We start from the raw sequence: 25,106 nt of genomic DNA on the forward strand, positions 1-25,106 counted from the left end.
TATGAGAATTGAATTTAATTGTTGTAAAGATAAAGATTCAGGTAGACAGCATAATTCTGCTATCATAACGTTCATCACACCTTGTTGAAATCTCCATGAGTTCTGAGGAATTTAGTTCAGGAAACTTTGTTTAAGGAAGATTCTTTTGATACTTCGGATCGGGTGGTAAAGAGCCAAGAGACTTGAAGTAAGAACGTCTTTCTAGTTCTGGAATTTCTCCTAAGCTCCGTACTTGAAAGTGTGCCTTTCTAGCATCAGTATGATTTGATTCCATGTTTGCTGATACATGGGCCACTATTAGTTGCCCTCCATCTCTAATAACCTTAAATAAGTCGGCAGGCGCCATAGAAAGAGCATGAGCTTTGTTTGGCATGAGGCGAATCTGGATTTGTATATAAACTTTCTGTATCTGTTTTGTCATTTTAAAATAGCAGGCATGATAACTATCTCACAGGAATGTTACAGGGATTAAATGAGATGCTGGAACTAAATTAACCAGCCTGATTTTTGACATATAGTAGATATTTGATAAATGCTTGTTGATTAAATAAATGAATGAAAATCTATATAAAAGTTAAGGCAGCCATCTTTCTCTCAGCGGAGAGAATACATAAGCAGAGTGAAGAGTTAAAGAGCAATGTAAAAAAATACACGGTAGTTTGAGAGGGACAATAACAGACATTTTGAATTTAAAAAAGTGCTTGAGAGGCTGGCCTGGTGGCGAAGCAGTTAAGTGCGCGTGCTCCAAGTTGGCAGGTTCGGATCCTGGGCGCGCACCAACACACAGCTCATCAATATGGGCAGCGTCCCATATAAAGTAGAGGAAGATGGGCACAGATGTTAGCCCAGGGCCAATCTTCCTCAGCAAAAAGAGGAGGATTGGCAACGGATGTTAGCTCAGGGCTAATCTTCCTCACACACACACACACGCAAAAAGTGCTTGAAATACTCATTGCCAAGTTCATAGGATAGAAAGTTTACTTCAATCTAGAGTGTAAGAGGAACTCTTTGAGAAAGAACTAGTTTCCGAGGAGGCAGAAATCCTGCCTCTATCCCCAGGTCTTAGCCCAATATTTGGCACATTAACGTTCCACAAATTTTTTAATAAACTCTTAAGAGTCAGAAAGGAAAAACAACTACATTGCCAAAAAATACCTATTATATGTTTGTTAATTGTGGGAAAATTTTATAAATTATTTTGAAAAATAATAATGGGGCCAATTCTAGGAACATACCTCCTGCCCAGAGAGTAATGTTACAAGCTAACTCATTTAACACATTTAGATGTGACTTATAAAAATCTTCAGACTAGTGGGGCCATCCCAGTGGCATAGTGGTTAAGTTTGCACACTTGGCTTCGGCGGCCCGGGGTTCGTGGGTTCGGATCCCTGGTGCAGACCTACACACTGCTCATTAAGCCATGCTGTGACAGCATCCCACATACAAAATAGAGGAAGATTGGCACAGATGTTAGCTCAGGGACAATCTTCCTCACCAAGAAACAATTTCTGACTAGCACCCATGCAAGTGCACCAGTCAGCTCTCCCTCTAAGAGATAACTTGCTGCAAAGAAGGGTCCAATGCAGTGTTCATACTGATGTCAGACTCTCCTCAGGCTTCTCCCGGCCCATGACTAAATTTAGACCATTTCTGCCCAAAGCAGGATTCCTCTAACAGTCAGCCTTTGCTTTAGGGATGCCTACTGGCCTGATGGAAACACTCTCAGGGCTACACTGTAGTCTGAGGCTCTTGCTACCCAATCCCCCACCTTCCCTCCCTCTGTCTGCATATGTAAGACCTGCATCACAATCTGAGGCTCTTCTGCCTACTGTTGCTCTCATTCCCCTTATCCTTCCTAGGTGTTCTCTCAATCAGTGTCTTGCACTTCTAATTATGTCTTGATGTCTGCTTCCCAGAGGGCCTGAATTGACACACAGAGAATGCTAAACAAATATGTTTCTATAGAATGAATTACTACATAGTAATTAATGTTATGTTATTACATTTTTCCCTGTATCTGGAAATACTTTTTTTGTACTGATACAGTTTCTATAATGAAGAGATTAAGGCTTTTTTTTCTGATCACACACTTGAAACACTCTGTAATGAAATGAACTGTTTTTTCATAGTCCCCTAAAATGATTTCAGATGCCCATAAGACATCTCATACCTTGATCCCTTCCAGGCCTTCTGCATTCATTTAGCTAATACATGTTTAGCAAACATCTTTCCAGTTCTGGAATTTCTCCCAAGCTCCATACTAGAAAGTATGCCTTTCTAGCATCAGTATGATTTGATTCCATGTTTGCTGATAAATGAGCCACTATTAGTTGCCCTCTTTCCATAATAGGTGATCAAGGCACTGAGAACACCGTGGGAAACAAAAAAGTCCTGTTTCCCATCCTTGTGGGAGGAGACAGGTATTAAATAATCATAATTACACAAACTAACTATGACAGGCTTATATATGAAAAAGGAAAAGCAGAGGGTTGAACAAAAAAGATTGAGAAGAAATAGAGAAGTAGGAGAAAAAACAGGAAATTATGGCATCATGGAAGTCAAGAGAAGAGGATTTTAATACATTTAACTGTGTTGAATACTACTGAGAAGTCAAGCAGATGAAGAATGGAAAACGACCTTTGATCTGTCAGCATGGGAGTCATTGGTGACCTTACTAAATATGTTGGTGGGCAGAGGGAACAGAGACTTGTTTGATGTGACTGAGGACTCAATACTAGTTGAGGAAGTGGAGACAGAGTGCATAGACTACTCTTTCTGAGATTTGGCTGTGAAGGAGAGAGGTAAGAAGGAATAGTATATTTAAAAAGTTGAAGGAGGACTTGGTAAGTTAGCAGATATTAGAGCATATTGGTCGCTTATGACAAGAGATCAGTCAAGAGTAAAAGATGAAAGAGATAGCAAAGAGAGGGGATACTTGCTTTTTTCCATCAGCATCTCTCCTCCTGCTTTCCACCCCAAATCAAATTTCAAATGTCCATTGCTTGGTTGAGAATCTGACAGTCTCAGAAACTATTGACATAAAGATATGTCTCTTTATCTAAAATGGTGTATGAATCCGGATAACTTTTTCATTTCACTGAAGAGGAAAGCAGACATTTGAACAGGGAAGAAACTTCCCTCAGCTAAAATTATGTTGGACATATATTTTAAAATATGCAAGCTTAAATAATTTGAGTAGTGTCTAAAAGCTCATACCATTGAATTGATTTTTTAAAAATTCTGCAGAAAACATTAAGAGGGAACCCTTGAAAAGCTTGGAATTTTGAAAGACTATAGGAAGGACCTCACTTCACTTCACGTGTTTTAGGATTTCAAATCATTGAAGCCACTATTGATAATAATGTGGGTTTTGCCTTTAGAATTTAAGCGTTGTGTTTCTGAATTCATTATTGATTCGTGAAAACTTGAAAGATCTCTGAGGAGTTTAACATTTGCAATGTGGTGACTACCAAGTAGAGAAAACATTTGTTTTGTGCTTTTAGTTGTTTAAACATTTCTCAACTCAGTGAGAATTTTGAAGATGATTTAAGAAGAAAATGGATTCAAGAATATGAATTATTATTATTGAGCCAAAATGGCTGGAAGTGTTACCTTTTTTCAGGCTTATTTTCTCATTCTGTTTCAGAGCTTTGTTTTTTGTTAAAACATGCATATAGGTATCATGAATTGTAATCTACCAATAGAGAAAACTAATCAACGCTAAGGTCATTTTGAACTCTTAAGATCCCATAATTCTGTGTTAAATTCCATCCATGGTAGACTTTGGAGACTTCAGAGGCTTGGTCTCAGTTTTGTGGATGTGCATTATGAATCAGGAAGTTTTGTATTGATATTAGCATAGAACTGTAGAATTTTAAACTAGGAAGGGGCTTTAGGAATCCTTTATGGCTCTCAAACCAAAAGGGGGCTTGAAATGCTATGTAAATTTTGTTCATATGTGCATTTGTTCAGATTCTCTAGATTTCCTCAGATTCTTAAAGTAAGTGACATAGAAAAAAAAGGCATCCAAAACTACATTTTACAGAGGAGAAGACCAATGCCTTGAGAACCAAGGCTTTTCCCCAAATTGCACAAAATTTTAGTGGGAAAGATTTATATTACTATGAGATTCATTTCATTCTAAAATCCATGAAATTGAACCAGACATATTAAGACTTTCTTTACTGTTCAAGTCATTTATCAGGCTCAATTTGTCTGCTGCATGGCTCCACTGTACTATTTAGGTGCATTGGCAAGGCTTTAATTCTCTTATGAGAAAAATTGAAAAATTAAGAGGATATGGACATCATTGCCTTTCCTGGGAAAAATAAAGAAAAGGCTATGAAAATGAAGTTTATCAAATTAAATGCTGAGAGGAAAGATTCATTAGCATTTTACATCGTACTCACTCCATGCTAACATGATCAGTTCAAACCTGAGGAGGAGTGGGATGTGTCCACTACTTTTCTGTTTTCTTATTTCAAAAGTGAAGTGAATAGACACCTAAATGGAGCCCAGCTGCTGTTCCTATTGACTTAATGAGTTTCTTAATGCACCCCATTGTGCCTCAGTGTTAGAGAAACATATGGCACGTTTAACTCTTAGCTATGGATTTATTTGACTTTTTATTGTGTATTTTCCACCTATGACTCTAGTATCTTTAAGAACACACACACACATATATATATATACACATATAGATGATATATGCCAGTTGCGCTATTTGTATGGATATATGAACGAAATGGCTTTTTCTTCTTAAATGTTACCAATGACTCTATGCTCTAGAAGAAAAAAACTAAAAACAACATAAAAACCCATCCTCATTTTAAAACCATTGTGAACGTTTAAAACTTTTTGGAAAGTAATAAGAATATAAAAAAAGGTACAACAAAATGGTTTAAAGTCAGTAACTTGATCTACTTGGCAGGATATCATGAAATAATTGTATAAATGGCCTAAAAAATTAAACATGGGCATTCTTATAAAGACATTGGTTCCATAAGAGATGTCTTAAGAACAGAAATGCAATACATCAGGAATTCAGGAAAAAATGGGAGGATAACATCAATAAATAGATAGGTGTCTTTATTTTTCTTCTGGTAATGATTTTCCTGAACCACATTTGATAACGAATCTCAAGTTATAAGTCTTCACATAAATCTTACTACACCATTATGAATGACTAATTATAGTAAAGCTCAACATGAGAATTAAGTCATTCCCTGGGGCCGCCAGAAAGAGCCCAATGTGAACTGCATTATGGCGCTGGGTTTTGATGTGCAGCTATTATTTTCCAGGCTTTGACTTTGAAGACATTGATCAAAAACTACCACCTTCTACCATGCACAATAACCCTGTCAGAGGCCTGACAACACCTCATAACCACCACCTTATGCTCACAAAGAAATGAATTTCAAAACCCAATGACGTGAATGGCTAGGAGCCAGGGAGGAACTGATTTACCGAATTTACCTCTTATTTAGAATCTTTGTGTGAATGGAAGCCATTTTTTCACTCACACAGCTTTTTAATTGGGACACTTCTAATGAAAGCTCCAGAAGACAGACTCTGGCACCACAAAGGATAGAAGAGAAAAAGGCAGAAATGTATAATACTTTTCGAAGTTAATTTCTTCATATTTTATAACGATAATGAACAAGAAATTATTTTCTAGGTCCTATGGCAATTCGTCATGAAGAAATAGGGATTTGAGGGTATTTTTTACATGTCTTGTTTGTGTTCAATCAATGGAATACAGTGGGAGCTAACACATTAAATTGTATCTTTTTTTTTAAAGTTAACTATTTTGTTTTCCAATATGGATACATATGAGCTTCTTTTGTAAATTTTTATTTTATGAACGCCTTTAACTATTTTTCTAATGCTGAATGGTAGGGTCTCACAACAGATACTTCGAGAAGAAAAGATTACCTTTGAATTGAATGTCAGGTTTTGAAAGGAATAAAATTTAGTATTTAATCTGACTTGGGTGATGCTTGAGAGTAAAAGGAAAACATGTTTTAAATTTCTTGTGGCATAAGTAAATAACAGCTTAAGTTTTTCCCTTGATTTTTGTCTTCTTGTTATTTACATCCTGGGATGTGGGGAAGAAAGAGAAAAACGACAAAACTCCATCATTAAACTTAATAAAAGAAGATATGCAAAATATGGAATTTTGAATTTCTCTGTTTTTTTTCTTCATACCTTCTGTTTTTCATGGGACTGTTGTTAACTGAAAGAACGGATGCATTTTCAAGGTTACTAATGAGTCAGCTAATAAGCACCCCTTCTGAGTATCTGTATCATGAACGACTCTTCTTAACAGGATGCTTTGTGAGTCTGTCGAGCAGTGGGAGCTAGCCTGACTCCTGGGGAGAAGCATGGGTGAAAGGAGTCTGAATATTAGACTACCTTGAGGACTTGTTCTCTTTGAAACTCTGTTTTTTTTTCATTTATAAAATCAGGATGATATAATTGTCCTCAATAAGCTGATTATGAGGAATATATGGCATAATATGTACAAACCCCAAGCACATGCATGATACATGGTAATCGGCTCTTAAAAGGTAGCTGTAATCAACGAGGAGAGCTGTCCCTCGTAAGTTGAAGATCCTTTAGGATGGCAACATTTTATGAGGGAAATTTATTGATTTTTTCCCTTTATCGATGTTTCCTTTATTTATTGATTTTTCCTTTTAATTAATTAATTATTGTTTTTTCCTTTTAATTACCTAGGATGTAATTTTTAATTAAACTTCTTACTAAAATGCTTCAATGTTTAATATGTGCTATTCATTCTGTGATGATCTTTAACAGCCACATAAAGGGCTTTCACATACTTCCTGAGTAAAACTGTGTTGCTGTCTGTTTGTTTAAGGACTGAATTCCCAGAAAATGTTTTCACGTACATTCATTTATGAAGATGGCTTCTATTCAGTGTAAGACAAATCACAAAGCTTATCTAAATCCCTGAGCATGAATTTACTTTAAATATCCTAGGAGTTAAAAAACAAAACAAGTTTCATAAGTTTTGAGCCCTATTTACACAGTAGACTTAGATCCATTAGAGTAAACTAATAAAGAGCATAGCTTTTGAACATGTGCTTACGCAATTAACCACAAAGGCACCAGAGTTTCTTGTTATAGACTTTAAGTCAACAGCACTCCTTTATAAAGAATTGTTTGAATCAGCAAGTTCACAAAAGGTGGTGTAATTTACTCAAAGAACCATCAGGGTATGTTACAATGATTGGAGCTTTTGCCATGTTTTGCTTCAGTTCCCCCCAGTCATACTCAACCAGAAATTTGCAAAACGGTGATCATCTTTCTGTGAACTGAAACCTTGTAGAAGTATTTTTCCAATGGAACTCTGAGTTGTCACTGTTATTTCAGGAGAAAGCAGCGTAAATTTCATATTAAGAAAACCACTGCCGTTTAAAAGAAAAAGAAAGAATACATAGGATGATGATGAAATGCACTGCCTGTTAGAATTCAAATTTATATGACCTCTTCAGGAAAAAAGTTAGTAATGTAAGTCAAAGGCTTTAAAAATATTCACAACCTTTAATTCAGTACTTTTATTTATAGGAATTCATTCTAAAGAAATAATATGAAGTATAGAAAACATTTTAAGCTCACATATTCATTCCTTTCTTATTTAAAACAGGGAGAAAATGAAACATTATAGATGTCCTAAACTAGAAGAATTAAGTAATTATTGTATGGCTAAATAATGGAAAATTATATAGCTATTAGGGATGATGTTTTCAAAAAGGTGTTACAAATGGGAAATGTTTGTAACACAATATTAAGTTAAAAGTATTATATATACAACAGTATTTAATATTAAACAAAAATAATGAAATCTTGTGATTTGTGACAACGTGGATGGACCTAGAGGGTGATATGCTAAATGAAATAAAACAGAGAAAGACAAATACTGTATGATTTCACTTATATGTGGAATCTAAAAAACAGAACAAATGAACAAACAAAACAAAACAGAAACAAACTCATAGATACAAAGAGTCAACTGGCGTTGCCAGAGGAGAGGGAGGTGGGGGATGGGTGAAATAGGTGAACCGGACAAAGAGGCACAAACTTGCAGTTATAAAATAAACAAGTCACAGGCATGTAATATACAGCATAGGGAATCTAGTCAATAATATAATAACTTTGTATGGTGACCGATTGTGGTGATCACTTCATAATGTATATAAATGTCGAATTACTATGTTGTACACCTGAAACTAACATAATATGGTATGTCAACTATACTTCAGTAAAAAAATAATAATTATTAATCAAAAGTACAGAAAACAAAGTAAACAATAAACCATACTTAAAAATAAATCATACTTCAGCTTATATAAACACCACAGAGGTAAAACTGGAAAAGATTGCTTTTTAGTGCACGGAAATTACTTCTCAAAAATTTCAGAATATAAAAGAAAAGTTATTGATATTAGTGCCTATTCAGCCAACTTGCAAGTAAGTCCTTGGCGTACATTCTTTATTTATTTTCAAAGATGTATTGAGTGTTTACTATGTCCTGGGCATTTAGAAATGGATATAGAAAAAAATAGGTACTTCTCTGTTCCCTGTCTTTGTTAGTTTCTTGTGATTCCACGTGAGCATCCTCAACTGGTATCAAAAGAGATCATAAAGCAACAAAAGAAAACACATTCTACTCTCTTCTGCAACCTGTGTCCCCTTGATGTATGGTCTCCAACTGGCTTCTTACCATCCCAGGGCAAGGGATCAGAGACGATGTCCTACAAGGAGCTCCTATTTCCTGAGATGCACAGTGCTGTGTTCAGTTAGAGCTCTGATGTAATGAATTCTCTCTCCCCCGCTGCAAGGGGTTCTCAGGAGGGAGCATTTACTGGTAGATAGTGGTTTTGGGGAGTGACATTTCTTGGCCAATTATATATATCACCAAACATGTCCATCCTTCCCCCAGCAATACTCCAGGAAAGGCTATGTCTCAGAGGAGGCCTGTTTCTTCCCAGGCCTGGAATGCCTAGCTGTTTGATGAGCCACAGTCCAAGGGCTGAAATTTATGTCTCTTTGCAGACTGTGGCCTCTCAATCACGATAATGCCCAATTGCCTGTTGAAGAACCCCAGGGAAAGAGAAGTGCAGTTCAAACTTCCCCTCAACACTGACAAAACATGACATTAGCATACATAGTATGGCTCTGGGAAGCCTTGGAGTAGATGGGCTAGATAAGGTGTGCTCACATACATTCCAAAGCCATAGAGTGAATTGTACATGTTTATGCATGAAAGAATAGGCAATTGAGAGCCTTTCTTTCCAAATCCCCAGCCCTCTTTCCAAAACCTTCCAGCCAAGCTAAGCATATACTTTAACTTTCCTTCATCAGCAGGTTGGCGCAGCATGTTCTACCAGCAGGAGAGATGCTTTGACTGAGGCCTTAGGGAGGCAGTAATGAGGTTTTTTGGAGATCAAGAATGTTAATGAAAAATAACTTCAGACTAGACTTGGCAAATGCAATGAACCACAGACTTGGAAGTATTCTTGGAGTTGACTTTTCAGTTGCCAGTGGGAAAAGTGAAGCTGAGAGGATAAATGTCTTGCCCAAGGTCTAATAGCTTGGTTACGATCAGAGCCAGGCCTGTATTTACAACTGCTTGTTCGCAGTCCACTCCTCTGTGCTGAACAGTCGGTATGTTGAACCGACAAAAAGTGGCACTTAACTTAAGAGTTTAGAGTAAACACGGAATTGGAGTAGAAATGAATAATAATTAAAAAGGGGTGGGCATAGATGTCTTTGAGCTTGGGAGAAATTCTATTTATTAGCTTCCTTTCCTTCCTTCTGATATGCCTCTACATTTTCCATTTAACAGACCAGTGTTTTTTTTTTTCTTTATTTAGAATGAATTTGTAAATGATATATTTGTGATGCACACAGTTTAATTAAAAACATGTTTCTTCTTTCTCCTCACCTTTTCATTTGATAAAACTGTTGCCACTGCTAAATTGCAGCTGTTAACATCCTCTCAGTGACTTATAAGAACAGTCACAGGGCCGGCCCCGTGGCTTAGCGGTTGAGGGTGTGTGTGCTCTGCTACTGGCGGCCCGGGTTCGGATCCCGGGCGCACCCTGACCCACCGCTTCTCTGGCCACGCTGAGGTGGCGTCCCACAGGCAGCAACTAGAAAGAAGTGCAACTATGACATACAACTATCTACTGGGGCTTTGGGGGAAAAAAGGAAGAGGAGTGGCAATGGATGTTAGCTCAGAGCTGGTCTTCCTCAGCAAAAAGAGGAGGATTAGCATGGATGTTAGCTCAGGGCTGATCTTCCTCACACACACACACACAAAAAAACCAGTCACAATACTCAATTGCTTTTTGATGGAGTCAAAAAGGAAGAGAAGTATACATAATTTGAGAAAAAGAGAATATGTAGTACTATTATGAGAACAGAAGAGATTCCAGTGTATTTCCAGAGTAGGCTGGAAGGCTTTCCAGTGTATTTGAGAAGAAATATAAGTGTTTAAAATTGTTGCTCCAGTTTTGGATGCCAAGATTAGGATTATCTTTGCTCAAAATGCTTTCATGTTATTCTAGGTCTTTCTTCTTCCAGAGGTAACAAGGGGTTTTATTTTTTATAACAGTTTTATCAGAGTATAGTTGACATACAATAAACTGCACATATTTAATGTATGCAATTTGATAAGTTTTGACATGTGTACACAAGTAAAATCGTTGCTACAATTGAAATAATTAACATGTTCATCATTGCCAAAGGTTTTCTTTTGATCCTTTGTAATCCCTCCTGCCCATTTTTTATGCCCCTCCACAACCTGTTCCCAGGAACCAACTGATGTGCTTTCTGAGATTTCTATAGATTCCTAGGATTTTATATAAATTACGTCACACAGTATATATCGTTTTTGTCTTGTTTCTTTCTCACAGAATAATTGTTTTTTTATTCATTCATGTTGTAGCATGTGTCAGTGTATGTTTGTTTGTTGCTAAGCAGTACTCCATTATATGGTTATATCAAATGATCACGGACGTTTGGGTTTTTCGTTTGCCACTATATGAATAAAGCTACTATGAAAGTTTGTGTCTTTGTATGGACATTGGCTTTATTTCTCTTGGGTTGATACCTAGGAGTGGAATGCTGGGTCATATGATATGTATATGTTTAACATTTTAAGAAACTGTCAGCTGGTTTCTAAAGTGGTTGTGTCACTGACAAGACACCTCAAGAAACTCAGGGTGGGTTTGGAAGCAATTAACTGTTTCTCCAAGTTGTTTTTTACTCTTGTATGTTAAGGAGATGTAACCAGCAACCATTCTGAAACTGACCGAGCCTCACCACAAGAGCTATGCCCATGACTTTTGCCTTAACGTTAATGCTAAGATCTCTCCAGGCGGAGCTCAGCCCTCATTACCGTAACCTGCAGTGTACGTGGAAGCATGTTTTCCAACTGAGCCTGCGCAAGTGAATACCCGCCTCTCCCTTTTGAATATTCATTCCCCATCTGAAATAAAAGGTCCTGCTTCCCTTTGTTCGGGGATGCCATGACTTTGGAAATGATTCCTCATGGCCTTGTATTTGCTGCAATACACTTTACTTTGCGAGACAACTTCCATTGGTGTAGAGTCTTTTTTAACTCACCAGGAGGTGAGCCTACTTAGTTCAGTGACAGTTGTACTGGTTTACATTTCTACCAGCAGTGCATTAGAGTCCTAGCTGTTCCACATTCTCACCAATACTTGATTTGGTCAATCTTTTACATTTTAGCCATTCTAATAGATATGTAGTGGTATTTCTCTGTAGGTTTAATTTGCATTTCCCTAGTGACTAATGATGTTCAGCATCTTTCCTTGTGCTTATCTGCCATCCCTTTATCTTCCCTGGAGACATGTTTGTTCAAATCTTTTGCTCATTAAAAAGAAATTGGATTTTTTTTCTTATTGAGTTTTGAAATTTCTTTGTATATTATGTATACAAGTCCTTTATCAGCTATATGTATTACAGCTCTTTTTTCTCAGTCAATAGTATGACTTTTCAGTCTCTTAACATTGTCTTTTGAAGAAGAGAAGTATTTAATTGTGATGAAGTACAATTTATTAGTTTGTTCTTTTTATGGATCATACTTTTGGTGTTGTATCTAGGAAATCTTTGCATAACCCAAGGTCACAAAGGTGTTTGCCCATGTAATATGGTTTTATGACTTACATTTAGGCCTGTGATCTATTTTGAGTCAATTTTTGTAAGTTGTGTGAGGTGTGGATCAAAGTTAAATTTTTTTTTTTGCATACAGATCTTCAATTGTTCTGGCAAAATTTGTTGCCAAAAAATATCCTTTCTCCATTGAATTGCTTTGTACCCTGTTTAAAATTAGTTTATTTATGGGTGAGTCTGTTTCTAAACTCTCTATTCTGTCACATTGGTGGATTATTTTTCTATCTTTTCACCAATACCACATTGTTTTAATTACTGTAACTTTGTAATAATTCTTGAAGTAATATATTGTTAGCCTTGCAGCTTTATCCTTTTTTCAAAGATGTTTTGGCTATTCTAGGTCTTTCCTTTGCATTTCCATATGCATTTTAGAATAGGTTTGACAATTTTTACCAAAAGAGGTCTGCTGGAATTTTGATTGAGATCGAATTGATCTATAGATTAATTTAGGTAGAACTGTCTTCTTAACAATGTTGAGTCTTCTGACCCATGGATATGATATATCTCTCCATTTATTTAAAGCTTCTTTAATTTTTGTCAGAAAAGTTTATTAGTTTTCAGTGTTTCACACATTTTATTATTTTTCATTTAAATAGACACACATTTTATTTAAAGACATTTACTTAAAAATTATTTTCACTTCCTTGGATGAAAACCATCACTTGCCATAAGTGGAAGATATCAAATAAAGCTTTGATAATCAAATAAAAACACAAAAATAGTGTTAAATTCCAGGTAAATACTGTTACTTGCTGACTCTCTTTTTAATTTTTTTTGTTGTTGTTAAAAAGCATAATTAACAAGTCTTAGAAAATTCTTACATATTTACACCAAGCTGAGTATTTTCCTTTATGTAACTAGGTCTTAAAAACAAATAGAAAAAGGGAATTGTTTTCTCACTGGGTAATTCATTGTACTTTGATGATCCTTGTAGCACTAAAAACTCATTTCTCATACGTTGGATATGACTTCCATGGTTACGGAATAACTAGATTGTAGGCAGGAGTGGCTTGAGCAAAGACAGTGGAGTGAGCAAGTTTGGGTATTATAGAATCCGCAGAGGTTAGGAATTCCTAGTGTGGTAGTTGTAAACCTTGGTTGTATATAATCATCATCTGAGAGTTTAAAAGACTCAGACCAAAAGAATCAGAATACTTGGATTGGAGTGTCTACATCTTGCAAAAGTTCCCTAGGTAGTTCTAATGCTTAGGAAGGATGGGAACCCTCTACGGTAGGATGTCAGGATGTTGATATGGGAGGATGGTGACGACGGTGATGGTGTGAAGTGGGTGGGCTGGAGAAAACCCAGATTGATTATCAATGTTTGCCCAGGATGTCAGTAGGTGGAGTGGTAAAAATATCATTATCATTTGCCACTTTAGGGCCAGAATATGAACTGGCTGTCAAGGCAGTTGAATATTATCTTGAACTGACAGAGCCCTGACTCTCCTTTCCATTTAAGAACCAACACATGAATTTTCTGCCTTAAATGCTCTTTTGGTTTAAAAGCAATATGATCTTTTCTTACAATGAAAGGCATTAAATGCATATTTCGAGTGCATTTATGATAGCATACTTAAAGAATGGTCTAAATGACCTTCCCCAATACTTGACAATAGAAATGTGAAGTAGTATTTTGGAAACAGCTTTAACCTGATTGCTGCCTATAAATAGGTTCAGATAAGAAATTCATAAATATTTCTTTGGGTGGTTGCATTTCAAAATATAACAATACATAGAATCCAAATTTGCATGTGTAAGTAAATAGCATGCAGGAGAAGAATCTGAATGTTAATCAAGTCTCCTAATTATTTATCCATTGTTTTGGCAAAGCCCTAAGACTCATTTAAAACAAGGCATCTTTCAAGCGGGTAACATTTGCGGCTTGTCAGGCTATGCTTTCTCATTAACACCGGCCATGCTACCATCCTGAAGACTTCATCTGGGAAAAGGAAAGAAAAGGAGAACTCCATATCCAAATCTTCAAACTTGCTTAGGGGAAGCGTGGAACTGGGGGAAGGAGAACTTCAAATCTTGCTTCCTTGAGGAAGGGCAGTAAGAGGTGTGAGAGACGGCGTGAAGATTATTTACAAAAATATACCTTGAAGAATTCCTGGGGAAGCAAGTGGGGGAACAGGGCTTCTTGGGGGAAGGAACATTTGCAGCCCATCAGGACGGTTTTTTGTGTCTCCCAGGGGCCCTCCTCCCAGCCGGTCCCCGCGCTCCGTCCCTGGCCCTCCCTCCCCGGGCTTCAGGGCTCGGCCAGTAGAGGCGGTGGGCGGGGTAGGCTCTCCAGCCTCGCCTCCTCCGGCTCAGAGGGCGCGCGGAGCAGAGGGGCATTAAGTGAGCGCCCGGGACTCCACTAAGAGGCTCGCTGGGCATCTGCGCCTCTCAGCGTCTCCAGCTCCGGGAGGCGGTCGTCGCCAGCTCACGGCGGGAGTTGTGACGAACTTTGGCCGTGTGCAGGTGGGCGGCAGCGGGACTGCGGCCGGTCCTCCAGCCTCCCGCACCCCGGCAGGGTTAGCTCTGGACGGCGCACTGGCCTTCTCGGGGATGGAGCAGTCACAGTGTGGCAGCAGAGACCGCGGCGGCAGCGGCCGACCCCCGCTGGCCCCGGGGCTGGTGGCGGCGGCCCCTCCGCCCCCGGCTCCGGCGTTGCCGGGACCCCCGGGGATACCCGTTCCTGCAACTTTCCTGCGGCCGCCGAGCCTTTTCCTGCGGGCAGCCGCCGCCGCCGCCGCCACCACGGGGAACGGAGGCTGCCCGCCGGCTCCCGGGCTGGAGAGGGGGGCGCGCGCGGTGGGCTGCGGCTACCCGCGGACGCCCAAGTGCGCCCGCTGTCGCAACCACGGCGTCGTGTCGGCGCTCAAGGGCCACAAGCGCTTCTGCCGCTGGCGGGACTGCGCGTGCGCCAAGTGCACCCTGATCGCCGAGCGCCAGCGCGTCATGGCCGCCCAGGTGGCGCTGCGCAGGCAGCAGGCCCAGGAGGAGAGCGAGGCCCGGGGGCTGCAGAGCCTCCTGTACCCGGGACCCTCGGGGCCCGGCGCTCCGACGTCCGGAGGCAGCGGCGGAACCGAGACTCCCCAGGCGGCGAGCGGCCCTGCGGCAGTGACTGCGATGGGGCTGGGGGCCTTGAGACGGGCTGGGGCTCTGGCGAGCCCTGCGTTCGAGGTTTGCCAGCCAGATTATACAGAGGGACAACAAGGTGAGTTCATCTTTCATTCGCTCTTTGCAAAAGAAAAATGGTTGTTTTCGAGAGAAACTCTGATACAAGCAGCGGTACCCTGGAGGCGGGCAAGGAAAGTTGTTTAAAAAGAAGCACTGACTTAAGTTCTGGGAAACTTCGCTGCAGCGTGGATGTGAATGAAGGTGTTAGAGACCCATCACTTTCACTTCGGAAGGGCTTTCTATTCCCTTCGGTGATAGGATAAGATCACGAAAAAGTGAAGCGTGAGCCATCAGATGAGCTACTCATGCTGGGAATGGAGTTTGGTCCAAGTTGCTATGAGTTTCTCTGTGTGAGTGGAAGAGCTTCCAGCGGACATTGAGTGAAAAGCTAATTAGAGAAGCTGCCTTCTGAGCTTGCTCTGTACTGTTTTCTGCTGTAAAACCGGAGTCAGTCTTCTGATCCTGCGTGGGAAACTCACTGATGGTTGGCAGTAGTGTTCTTTACCTTTGGGGCAAACCTTTGGCGCCAGCTGGAAGTGGGGAAGAGACAGAAATCTACCAAAGCTTTTTTTTACCCTCTTCCCTTAAAATTTTTAAGCATTCCACCCCCCACCCCAACGGTGTCAGCCTCCAAAAGTGTAGAAAGCTCTAATATTTGTCGCTTCAGCTCTTCCCATAGGAAAGAAATTTAGTTTTACCAGATTTGTAAAAACGTTGGTAAGAATTTCAAAGTTCGGTATTAGGGATTTCTTATCCAAGGAGTTTTAATTTTTTTTCTCTTATTATTAGAGTACAAATCATCTTCATCCCCTGTGTTAGGTAAAAAAAGATATATATATTTTTGACTATGCTTATGCCAAATTAACTTTTCCTGCTAATGTAAATCTCGCTGTATTTTAGTGAATTTCATAGTCTTCCACAGATCACACCAGCAGTGAAAATGTCATTTCAGTATTTTTGTATAAATCCAAGACAGGTTGTATCATATGAAATTATATGATAATGATACAATAAGTTATTAATTAGAAAACTCCCTTGAACCGTGAAAATTGCAGATCTTAACAGATCACAGGATGTCCTTTTGAAAAAGACTCTCTGTGTTTAAATAAGGCATATATGATTTTGTGTTTGCCTATACCAACTTTTTGCCCATGTTCTAGTCTATTCCAGTGGACAAAATAGACTTTAAGCATGTCTCATGAAAAATCAAAGAGGGCTAAAGAACAAAGTTATTAAGCAAAACTGCTATAAAAAAGAAAAAGTTAAAATTCCATAAACTAAATTGACAGGGAGATCTGGCTGAAAATCTCTCTGCTAGACATTGATTATGTGATTTTTTTGGGTACAGGGGTACCAAAGTGTTCTGTTTATAGGGTCAATTATTTTATTTTGTTCTTTGCTTCAATTGATCTCCTTTTTTGAAAAGCTACTTCCATGGGTTTTCTAAACTGACTGCCTCCTCTTACGCAATATCCGTGAACTGTAGTCGTCTATTTAGTTTACTCATTAAGTAGACAAAGACGAACAGTGATTCAGAGGTGAATAAGATTTTCCAACACAAAAGAGCCTTATACTCAAAAGGAGAAAAACTATATGTATCAAAAAACTACAATGCAAGACATAATATACAACGATAAAAGTAAAGAAGTAAAATCAGCTATGGTAGTTGAGAGAACAGAGAGATGATGTAAATGATGTCACAGTATTTTAAAGACATCTTTTCTAGGTAGTCTTATGCAGTCAGTATTTTATTATATTATATTGTACTCCAGGAATACAATGTAATAACAAAAAATTATTTTATGCATAAATTGCTTTAGAGATGGAATTTCGACACCTTACGTGTTCAGAGGGCAAATTTAATGAATCATATTTATTAATGAAATGGAATGGTGGACCTAGGCCAATCTGTTTCCACTTGGCAGACTTCATTGGAAAGTTTTATTGTTTTATTTAAAGTTGAAAATAGTAGAGTGTCTTTGTAATTTTGCAGAAGCAACATTTTTTTTTGGTCATATGTTTATACAGTGACAGCACTTTAACCCTCAAAGTGTTAAATTGCACACACTTACTATTTTAAAATAAACTATAAATATTTCTTTAGAATTTAGAACGGCTTCTTGAGAAAACATAGCAGTATTGCAAATCAGGTTTGTAAATCACCACTTTAGGCGATATTTGTTTTGTTGCATTCATAAACTTTGTAGAAAAAGAAAGTTTGAAATACTCTGAGTACTCCACTTGACAGTTTAGTCTTTCTAATGGAAATAGAGATAAAATATGTCTGTAAGGTAAGAGAAAAAGTAAACCAAAATAAAAGTTATTTAGTCAATGTGTACGTTATTATTATTTTCCTGGCATTAGCGTTGCAAAAGGGTATTAAAGATATTCTTCTTTTAGTAATATTCATATGCTCAACATGTTGAGGTAGAAAATCAGATTTTTGTGTAAAAATATTTTTGGAAAATTGTCCTTGATATTGGAAGGGAGTTGTGATTTAAAGCAAACGGCTAATATGTTTTTTTATAAGACATTTTGAAGATACATATATGGATTGCAATAATGCAATAGTGCAGTTTATAATTTTCTTTCAGAAGCAATTTGGTAACTCTTTTCTTGATATTCTCTAGGGATTGAAAAAGAAAGTACGTCTTTCACAGAGGATTATGAAAAAATACCAGCTCTGTATCGTCCCTCACATAAAATGAAATATGCGTGTGAGCTCTGGTGTGATTTGAGATTGGTACAGCAGTGGTCATTATTGGTCAGATTTGAAATGAAATTAACAATTTTGTTATTTGTCACATTATTAAGGTAACTTAATCGGAACCCAAAATGTGAGAATTAAAAAACCCATTGTTGAAATTTAGCATTAGTGAATAAATAGAATATGCATCTTCATACTAAGATTGTTTTTTCTTTTGATTTCTTATCTAATCAATCATTTTATCAGTGTCATTGTGAAAAAAAAACTCACTTGGATAACAACTAAACTTGGGTAGCATTTAGGAAAATCTCAAATCGCCCAATAGGGCAAAGGGTGTGAGATATTGGTGTTACATTAACCGTTTGGGGTAACGGTAGACTTTCATTTTCTGATTCCTAAATAACTATAGCATCTGTATATTATATAATTTTGTGATCTTGAAATGACATAATAAATACCATTGTCCCACTGTCCCGAGACTTGCATTTCTGAATGATCTTTAAAAATTCTTATTCATTGAAGTGTCTTACAGTGACTAAGTATTACTAGTATATTGTGAGTGAATGAGTTATTTTATCCAGCATTATTTTTGAGTGGGCAGTATTATGTTCTGGGAAGTTTCCTTTTTATTTGATTCCTTTTTTTTCTCTTTCTCAGAACAAAAAGAGAGTAAATGGGACTCATGCCAGAGTGGACAAGAAGAACTGGTCTCTAAATCCCATCAACTAGCCCTGGGATCATCTCCTAAGTCTAATGGTGTCACTGGAAAACAAAACGTCAGGTCAACTCTTTCAGAAAACTCAAACAAGGATGCTGGCATCCAGTCTCCTCTTGGTGGGGAGCAATCGGGAGGTGAAGAGAGCCCCGGGTCCCTGTCATCGTCTGATCTGGAATCAGGAAATGAAAGTGAGTGGGCCAGAGACTTCACTGCTACCAGAGCCAGCCTCCCGGCAGTGTCCCCGAGACCAAGAGACCCTCTTGATATCCTTACCAAGATTTTCCCAAGTTACAGACGCAGCCGGCTGGAAGTCATTCTACAGTTCTGCAAAGGGGATGTGGTCCAAGCCATTGAACAGGTCCTAAATGGGAAAGAACACAAACCAGATCCCAGGGACCTAGCAAGCTCAGGAGAACTGGAAAATACAGCTTTTCAGAAAGCTTCGAATTTTAGTTTTGCTGGAATTGGTTTTGGAACTCTAGGGAATAAATCAGCTTTCTCTCCTCTTCAAACTACTTCTCCTTATGGAGGTGACTCCAGTTTCTGCAGCTTAAATCCTAGACTAGGTATCAGTCCATTACGCCTGGCATATTCCTCTCCAGGAAGAGGGCTGTCTGGTTTCATGTCTCCCTACCTAACTCCTGGGTTGGTACCAGCGTTGCCTTTTCGGCCAGCTTTGGATTATGCCTTTTCAGGGATGATTAGAGATTCTTCCTACCTTCCCAGCAAAGACTCAGTAACTGGTGGAAGACTGTGTTCCAGGCCAAATCAGGACAATCTATAATGCGTCTGCCTATTCTCACTCTCTGGAGTAATTCTAGAAGCATGCAGTACAGCCCTCACACCCACATCTATTAATGTGTTCACTGTGTCTGTAAGTGGATTACCAGGCCTTAAAAATGCTATTTTTTTTTCACAAGCAATATGATAAACTTGAGATCTAAAGACTCTTCTTTAGCATTTATTAAGTGAAAGAAGCATTTACATATTATATGTGCCTTGAATAAAGCCATTTCTGGAAATGTTTTTACTTTAAACTAATGAGTTTTCTCCCTTAAATATCAATTGTAAAATCCCTATTTTAAAACTATGCTTGTTTTTATTTTATTGAAAAGTAGAGTTTATAGTTGTAAAATACATTTGTAAGTGTAAAGCAATCCACCATTATATAAAATGAACCAAAAGGAAGAAGTTAAAAATTGAGATAATTCTAAATAATTATTTTAAACTTTGTGTTTCCTTCTGTTCCTTGTACACAGGAAAGAAAGTTATTCAAAGTATTTTAAAATATTTTATTCGCATATAAGTGATTAGTAATAAGTAAAACTTCTGAAAATTTTAAATTCCTTATTTTTTTCTGAATGTCTTTTCATTAATATCTGCCATTTGTGATAAGTGCCATTAATAAAACATTTCTCTTTTAAGTGAACACTGAATTACACAAAGGCCTATGAAGTATTTTAGGAAATAAGACCGCGCCATCTCCTGGCCGCTATCACTACTTGCAGCTAAGTTCTGGTAGCGTATATGAATTAAAAACAAATGGTTTCCTAATAGTATAAGCTAATCGTTTTTTGAAATGGTTATTTTGGGTCACGCTACATAGAAATTTTCATATTACAGAGTGAACATCTGTGGACTAGGATTTTAATCTTTAAGTATGCTTGTGCGTGTATCTGGGGAAATACCCCTTTCCATATGTTTGTGACAAGAGTATGGCAGCCATTCTCAAAGGTAAAAATAATTTTATGTGGAAAATTTAAATAGCTGCTCAGATAAATATTGATTGACTCTAGATAGATGACAATGCATTGAGGAGAGATAGAAGATTTCCAAAGGAGAAAAACTGTCATTAAATTTTAGAAGTTTTCTTGAGATTTTAAAAATACTTTTTGTTCTCCATCTGGAGCATTTGAAAGCTGTTTATTCCAGTCAGTGGAAAGTCCCTGAGAAAACTGCTTACAAAACAATTTTATGAAGTTTTCTTTATACGTCGTCATTTTTTTTTAAGGACAGTAGCTTTATTGTCATTGTTAGGAATAAATGGAAACCCAGCTGTGGTCTAAGTTGATGATTTAGAGATGGTTTAAACAATATGAGCAGCACGATCCACTAAAGATTTCTTAAATTGTATGTATGTGTGTATGTGTGTGTGTGTATATATATATATGCATATATATGTGTATCATATGCTCAAGCCCTATCAATTCTGTCATCATGAAGGTTTTTCCATGAAGCCAAATAAGAATATGTTTCTAAAGTATATTTTACCAGCAAATATCATATTAAATGACTACATAGTATCTGATACTAGTTGAGGATGCAAATATGTTCAGTAGAGTATGCATTATTTTTAATGGTGTGAACCTGAGAAAGCAGATCTTGTCAAGCTTTGATGCAATCAATATTCATTATTTATAAAAACATTTTAGATTCTAAGACTAAACCCTGGTACAATGCCTGGCAAGTAGTTGACATTCAATTAATAGATACTGAGTGAAGAAACCATTTTGGATAATAGATCTCTTTGAGACTCTCATAAAACCAAAGAACTCTACAAAACAGCATTACAGATGCACAGTTTTGTATACAATTTCACGGGGTTCTTGAATCTCCTAAGTGCCATTCACCATTCACGTTAGAATCTTTGGTGATTCTTAAGTTGTTTCCATTGGATTAATTCATTTATTGAATGCTATTTTTTTGAAAAGTGCTAGATCCTCTAGAGGATACTGAATGTAAAACATTGTGCCCTCAAGGAAGTTACATTATACAATAGAGACCTGGTTTAAAAATACAGCAAATGCTCAAGTTGCTGGATTCATTATGTGGTTTATATAATGATGTGCATGTATCCATTTGAGAGACTGAGTTGCTTTTGAACTGGGGAGAACATCCATTTTGGGCAGTATTCAAATTTTAAGAAACAACTTTATAATCTTAAAACTTAATTTACATAGTGCTTTATACATTTTATAACATTTACAATAATTTTAGAACTTAAATAATCTTATAGAATAAGGTACAATAATTTTGTCCAACCACTAAATTGAGTGTGAGGAATCTGAGGCTTAGCAGTAGTGTTGTCCACCCCCAAGGTTACAATAACAGTGTCAGTCATCAGGAGTGACAGTGATGTCACCAATTTCAATTAGACTGTAAGGTCTGAGGAAGGATTCATGTCAGTGTGTCCACTCACCACTTTGTATAGTATCTGGTACGTAATAGATGCTCGAGTAATAGTTTTCCATTGATTGAATTAAATAAAAGATAGAAAGTGTTAGCTTAGAAATTCATTTACTCAACAACCGTTTATTAAGCACCTAGAACCAGGGGATAAGGAGGTGAGTAAGATACAAGACCTCACCTCTAGTTGCTCACGATCTGTGTTACCATGTGTACAAGAACAACCAACCAACCAATGTTGGTACATCAGTGCGTTCTGTCTAATCTTGAAGTTTATGCCCGTGGATGCTGCATGAGGCCTGAAGTCCTACGCCACTAATTGGGGATGGGGAGGAAGAGGGAGAACATATTTCCATGTAGTGTGTTTAGGGAAGTCTATTTCGTTTGAGAGGTAAACAACTTTCAAGTCTATGGTGAAAGAAGTGGGCAAAGAGGAGGCTTTTGTTCACCTGAATGGAGTCGTGTGTGGAAGTCATCCTGGCGTCCTTGTGGCCTCTGGGTCAGAGTTATTGCCCATTCCCAATTCCAGGGTTGGTCTTTTGGAGTTCCTCTGATTCAGTGCCTAGGCCTCCTGGTCTAAGCTCTCGTCTAGCTATTCTGTGAAAATGGCGTAGAATTGAGGGGACAATCGAAGAGCATGTGAGTCCAATGTTCTACTGTTTTTCTCTGCAACTTCTGCTGAAACAAAAAGATTCTGGGGGTTTTAAGACCTCCTCTCCTAGAGATTCCTAATTGTGAATTTGGATCTAAGAAAACTATTTATGAAGTGCCCTCTCCATTCAACTCTTTAATTTTCTAAATGCGTTTTCTTAGACATTTGTTTATCTTTGAAATTAAAAAGCCTTCAGAATACAAGAGAAGCTTGGGATAACACACCTTATCATATACCACTGTAAATAGAATCCTTCCCCCAAGATGAAGGAGGGCCATCATCAGCCTCATGAAGGCAAAGCTTTCCTCAAGGCAGCCTGATTCTTAAAGTGCAGGTGCTCTAGGTCAAGGGTAGTGGGGAAAGTGCTCGCTCTGATCCATTCCTCCCACCCCCACACATCTCCAAATAATCCTGTTATTTATGCTGCATTGCAAAGCTAGGCCCTTAGTTATTAGGCATCATCCCCTCTAAAATGGAAGCTATTTTGATGTAACGCTTCAGAGCAGTTATGCCAAGCATTAAAATACCTTTTTTTGTTTGTTTTTGCTTACTAACTATTATTCAAATGAGAGAAATTCATAACCATTCCCCTTTCTAAACTCCGTGCTAGTGATGGGAGTGGGGGGGCTCCGGGGAAGACAAGACAACAAAGACGAGAACTATGAAGATGCCTGCTTCTCACTTTTGCTAATTTGGTAATTTAGAAAAACCGATATTTCAGGGCCCGGCCCCGTGGCGCGGCAGTAAGTGCACGCGCTTCGCTGCTGGTGGCCCAGGGTTCGGAACCCCGGGCGTGCACCGGGACACCACTTGTCAGGTCATGCTGTGGTGGTGTCCCATGTAAAGTGGAGGAAGATGGGCACGGATGTTAGCCTAGGGCCAGTCTGCCTCGGCAAACATAGGAGGATTGGCATGGATGTTAGCTCAGGGCTGATCTTCCTCATGCACACACACACAAAAAACAAAAAGAAACTCATATTTAAAAATTTTTTTAGACTGTGTCACAGTATCCTCTAGTCAAAATGGCCACATTGTGTAGTCTTATGAGGATGTTTTAAAATAGATGCAAAAATGTGACCTTATCGAAATATCTATGTCAAGAAATTGCTTTAAAATATCAAATATTTATTAAAATCCATCCTAGAGACAAGTTCAATCAAGAAAAATGGAGTAGGTGATTTAATACAATTGGGAAGAGATATGTAGAAAGTTGAGCAGGCATGCCAAAGAAGGATGATTGGAAAATCCATGTCAAACAGGAGGTGTTTTAGGTTCCTGTCCTGGACCTTTTATAAAACTTCTGTCAACCAATTAGATGAAGGAATAAAAGTATAAAATTCGTTGTTATCTTATTCACAGACAACACACATCTGAGGATGGCAGATAGTCTTTTGGATGACAAAATCCAGTTTTAAATGATTGATTCTCACCCTCTAACTCCCATTCCAGTGAGCTGATATCACATTCAAGATCTTAGGGTTAAAAAAATAATCAACTGCACGCATAGACAACAAGGAAGAGAGACTTGGATTTACAATATTTTTTTTATGAGAAAAAAGTGTTATTTGATTGGTAAATTCACTATGAGATTACCATGTAACATGGCTGTTCTAAAAGTCAATTGAAATTTAGGTTACATCAACAGGAAGAAAGTATGTGAAATGAGGGAGGTGATAGTACCACGTATTCTGGGATATTGGTTGGTCAAATATTAGTTAAAGTAATGTGATCAGCTCTGGGTGCCATGCACCAAGTGATTCTGAAACCTGGGATATAAGCAGAGAGGCATAAGATGCTAAGTGGTGATTGTAGGGGCGGTGGTAGTGTTCTATGAGAAAGAGTTTTAGAGATAGGAGAAATGAAAACATTTGAAGAGCTAGCATATGAAAAAAATGAATTTGGTTTATTCTGTATAGTGTAGAAGGCACAGAAAAAGGTAAAAGTTACATGGAGAGAGAATTCAGGGGAACATAAGGAAGAACTTTTTGGCAGTTAGCAACCGTCCGAGGGTGGAATTGCTGCCTTGTATCATAATGTATCCTCTACTCATTGAAAATGCCATGTAGAAATTACCAACCAGAGACCTGATTGATGGGATTCTCATTACTGCCACAGTGTTGGGACTGAATCATTTATAAAGCCAACCAGAGACATGATAAATATTTGTCGAATAAATTAATAAATGACTTACGATTATAAGACCATGAAAGTGAAAACACCCAACCATTATTTATCAATAAAACATATTGCAGTTTTGTTCATCAGAACTTTTCCTATTTGGTAGTCTCTTAGGAGTAGATAAAAAAGGAAGAGATAGAACACAGTGCATGATTTACAAGGTATTCAGATTAGTAGAGGTTAGTTAGCACGAGGTCAGTTGGTATACCAGATATAAGCAAAAAGAGGAGGGCTCAAAAAGAGCATGGATGAGCACTGAGGATAAGCGTTAA

The 25,106-nt window shown here is 38.0% G+C and overlaps 1 protein-coding gene across 2 annotated transcripts in view; it reads left to right on the top strand.

The window, feature by feature from the left end:
• The window catches only part of DMRTA1 (DMRT like family A1), a 69,782-nt gene extending 49,663 nt beyond the window's left edge, over positions 1-20,119 (top strand). Inside the window, exons 1-2 of one of the 2 annotated variants that reach the window (XM_058565905.1) lie at positions 14,705-15,430; positions 18,758-20,119. In XM_058565905.1, coding sequence (XP_058421888.1) covers positions 14,779-15,430; positions 18,758-19,602 — 1,497 coding nt within the window. In that variant the 5' untranslated portion in view covers positions 14,705-14,778 and the 3' untranslated portion in view covers positions 19,603-20,119. Of the gene's footprint in view, positions 1-14,704; positions 15,431-18,757 lie in introns of those variants that run through there. The other variant, XR_009223471.1, reaches the window with a different exon arrangement.
• The last annotated feature ends 4,987 nt before the right edge of the window (positions 20,120-25,106 follow it).

Source organism: Diceros bicornis, chromosome 22 (assembly GCF_020826845.1).
Source record: "Diceros bicornis minor isolate mBicDic1 chromosome 22, mDicBic1.mat.cur, whole genome shotgun sequence".
Lineage (NCBI taxonomy): Eukaryota > Metazoa > Chordata > Mammalia > Perissodactyla > Rhinocerotidae > Diceros > Diceros bicornis.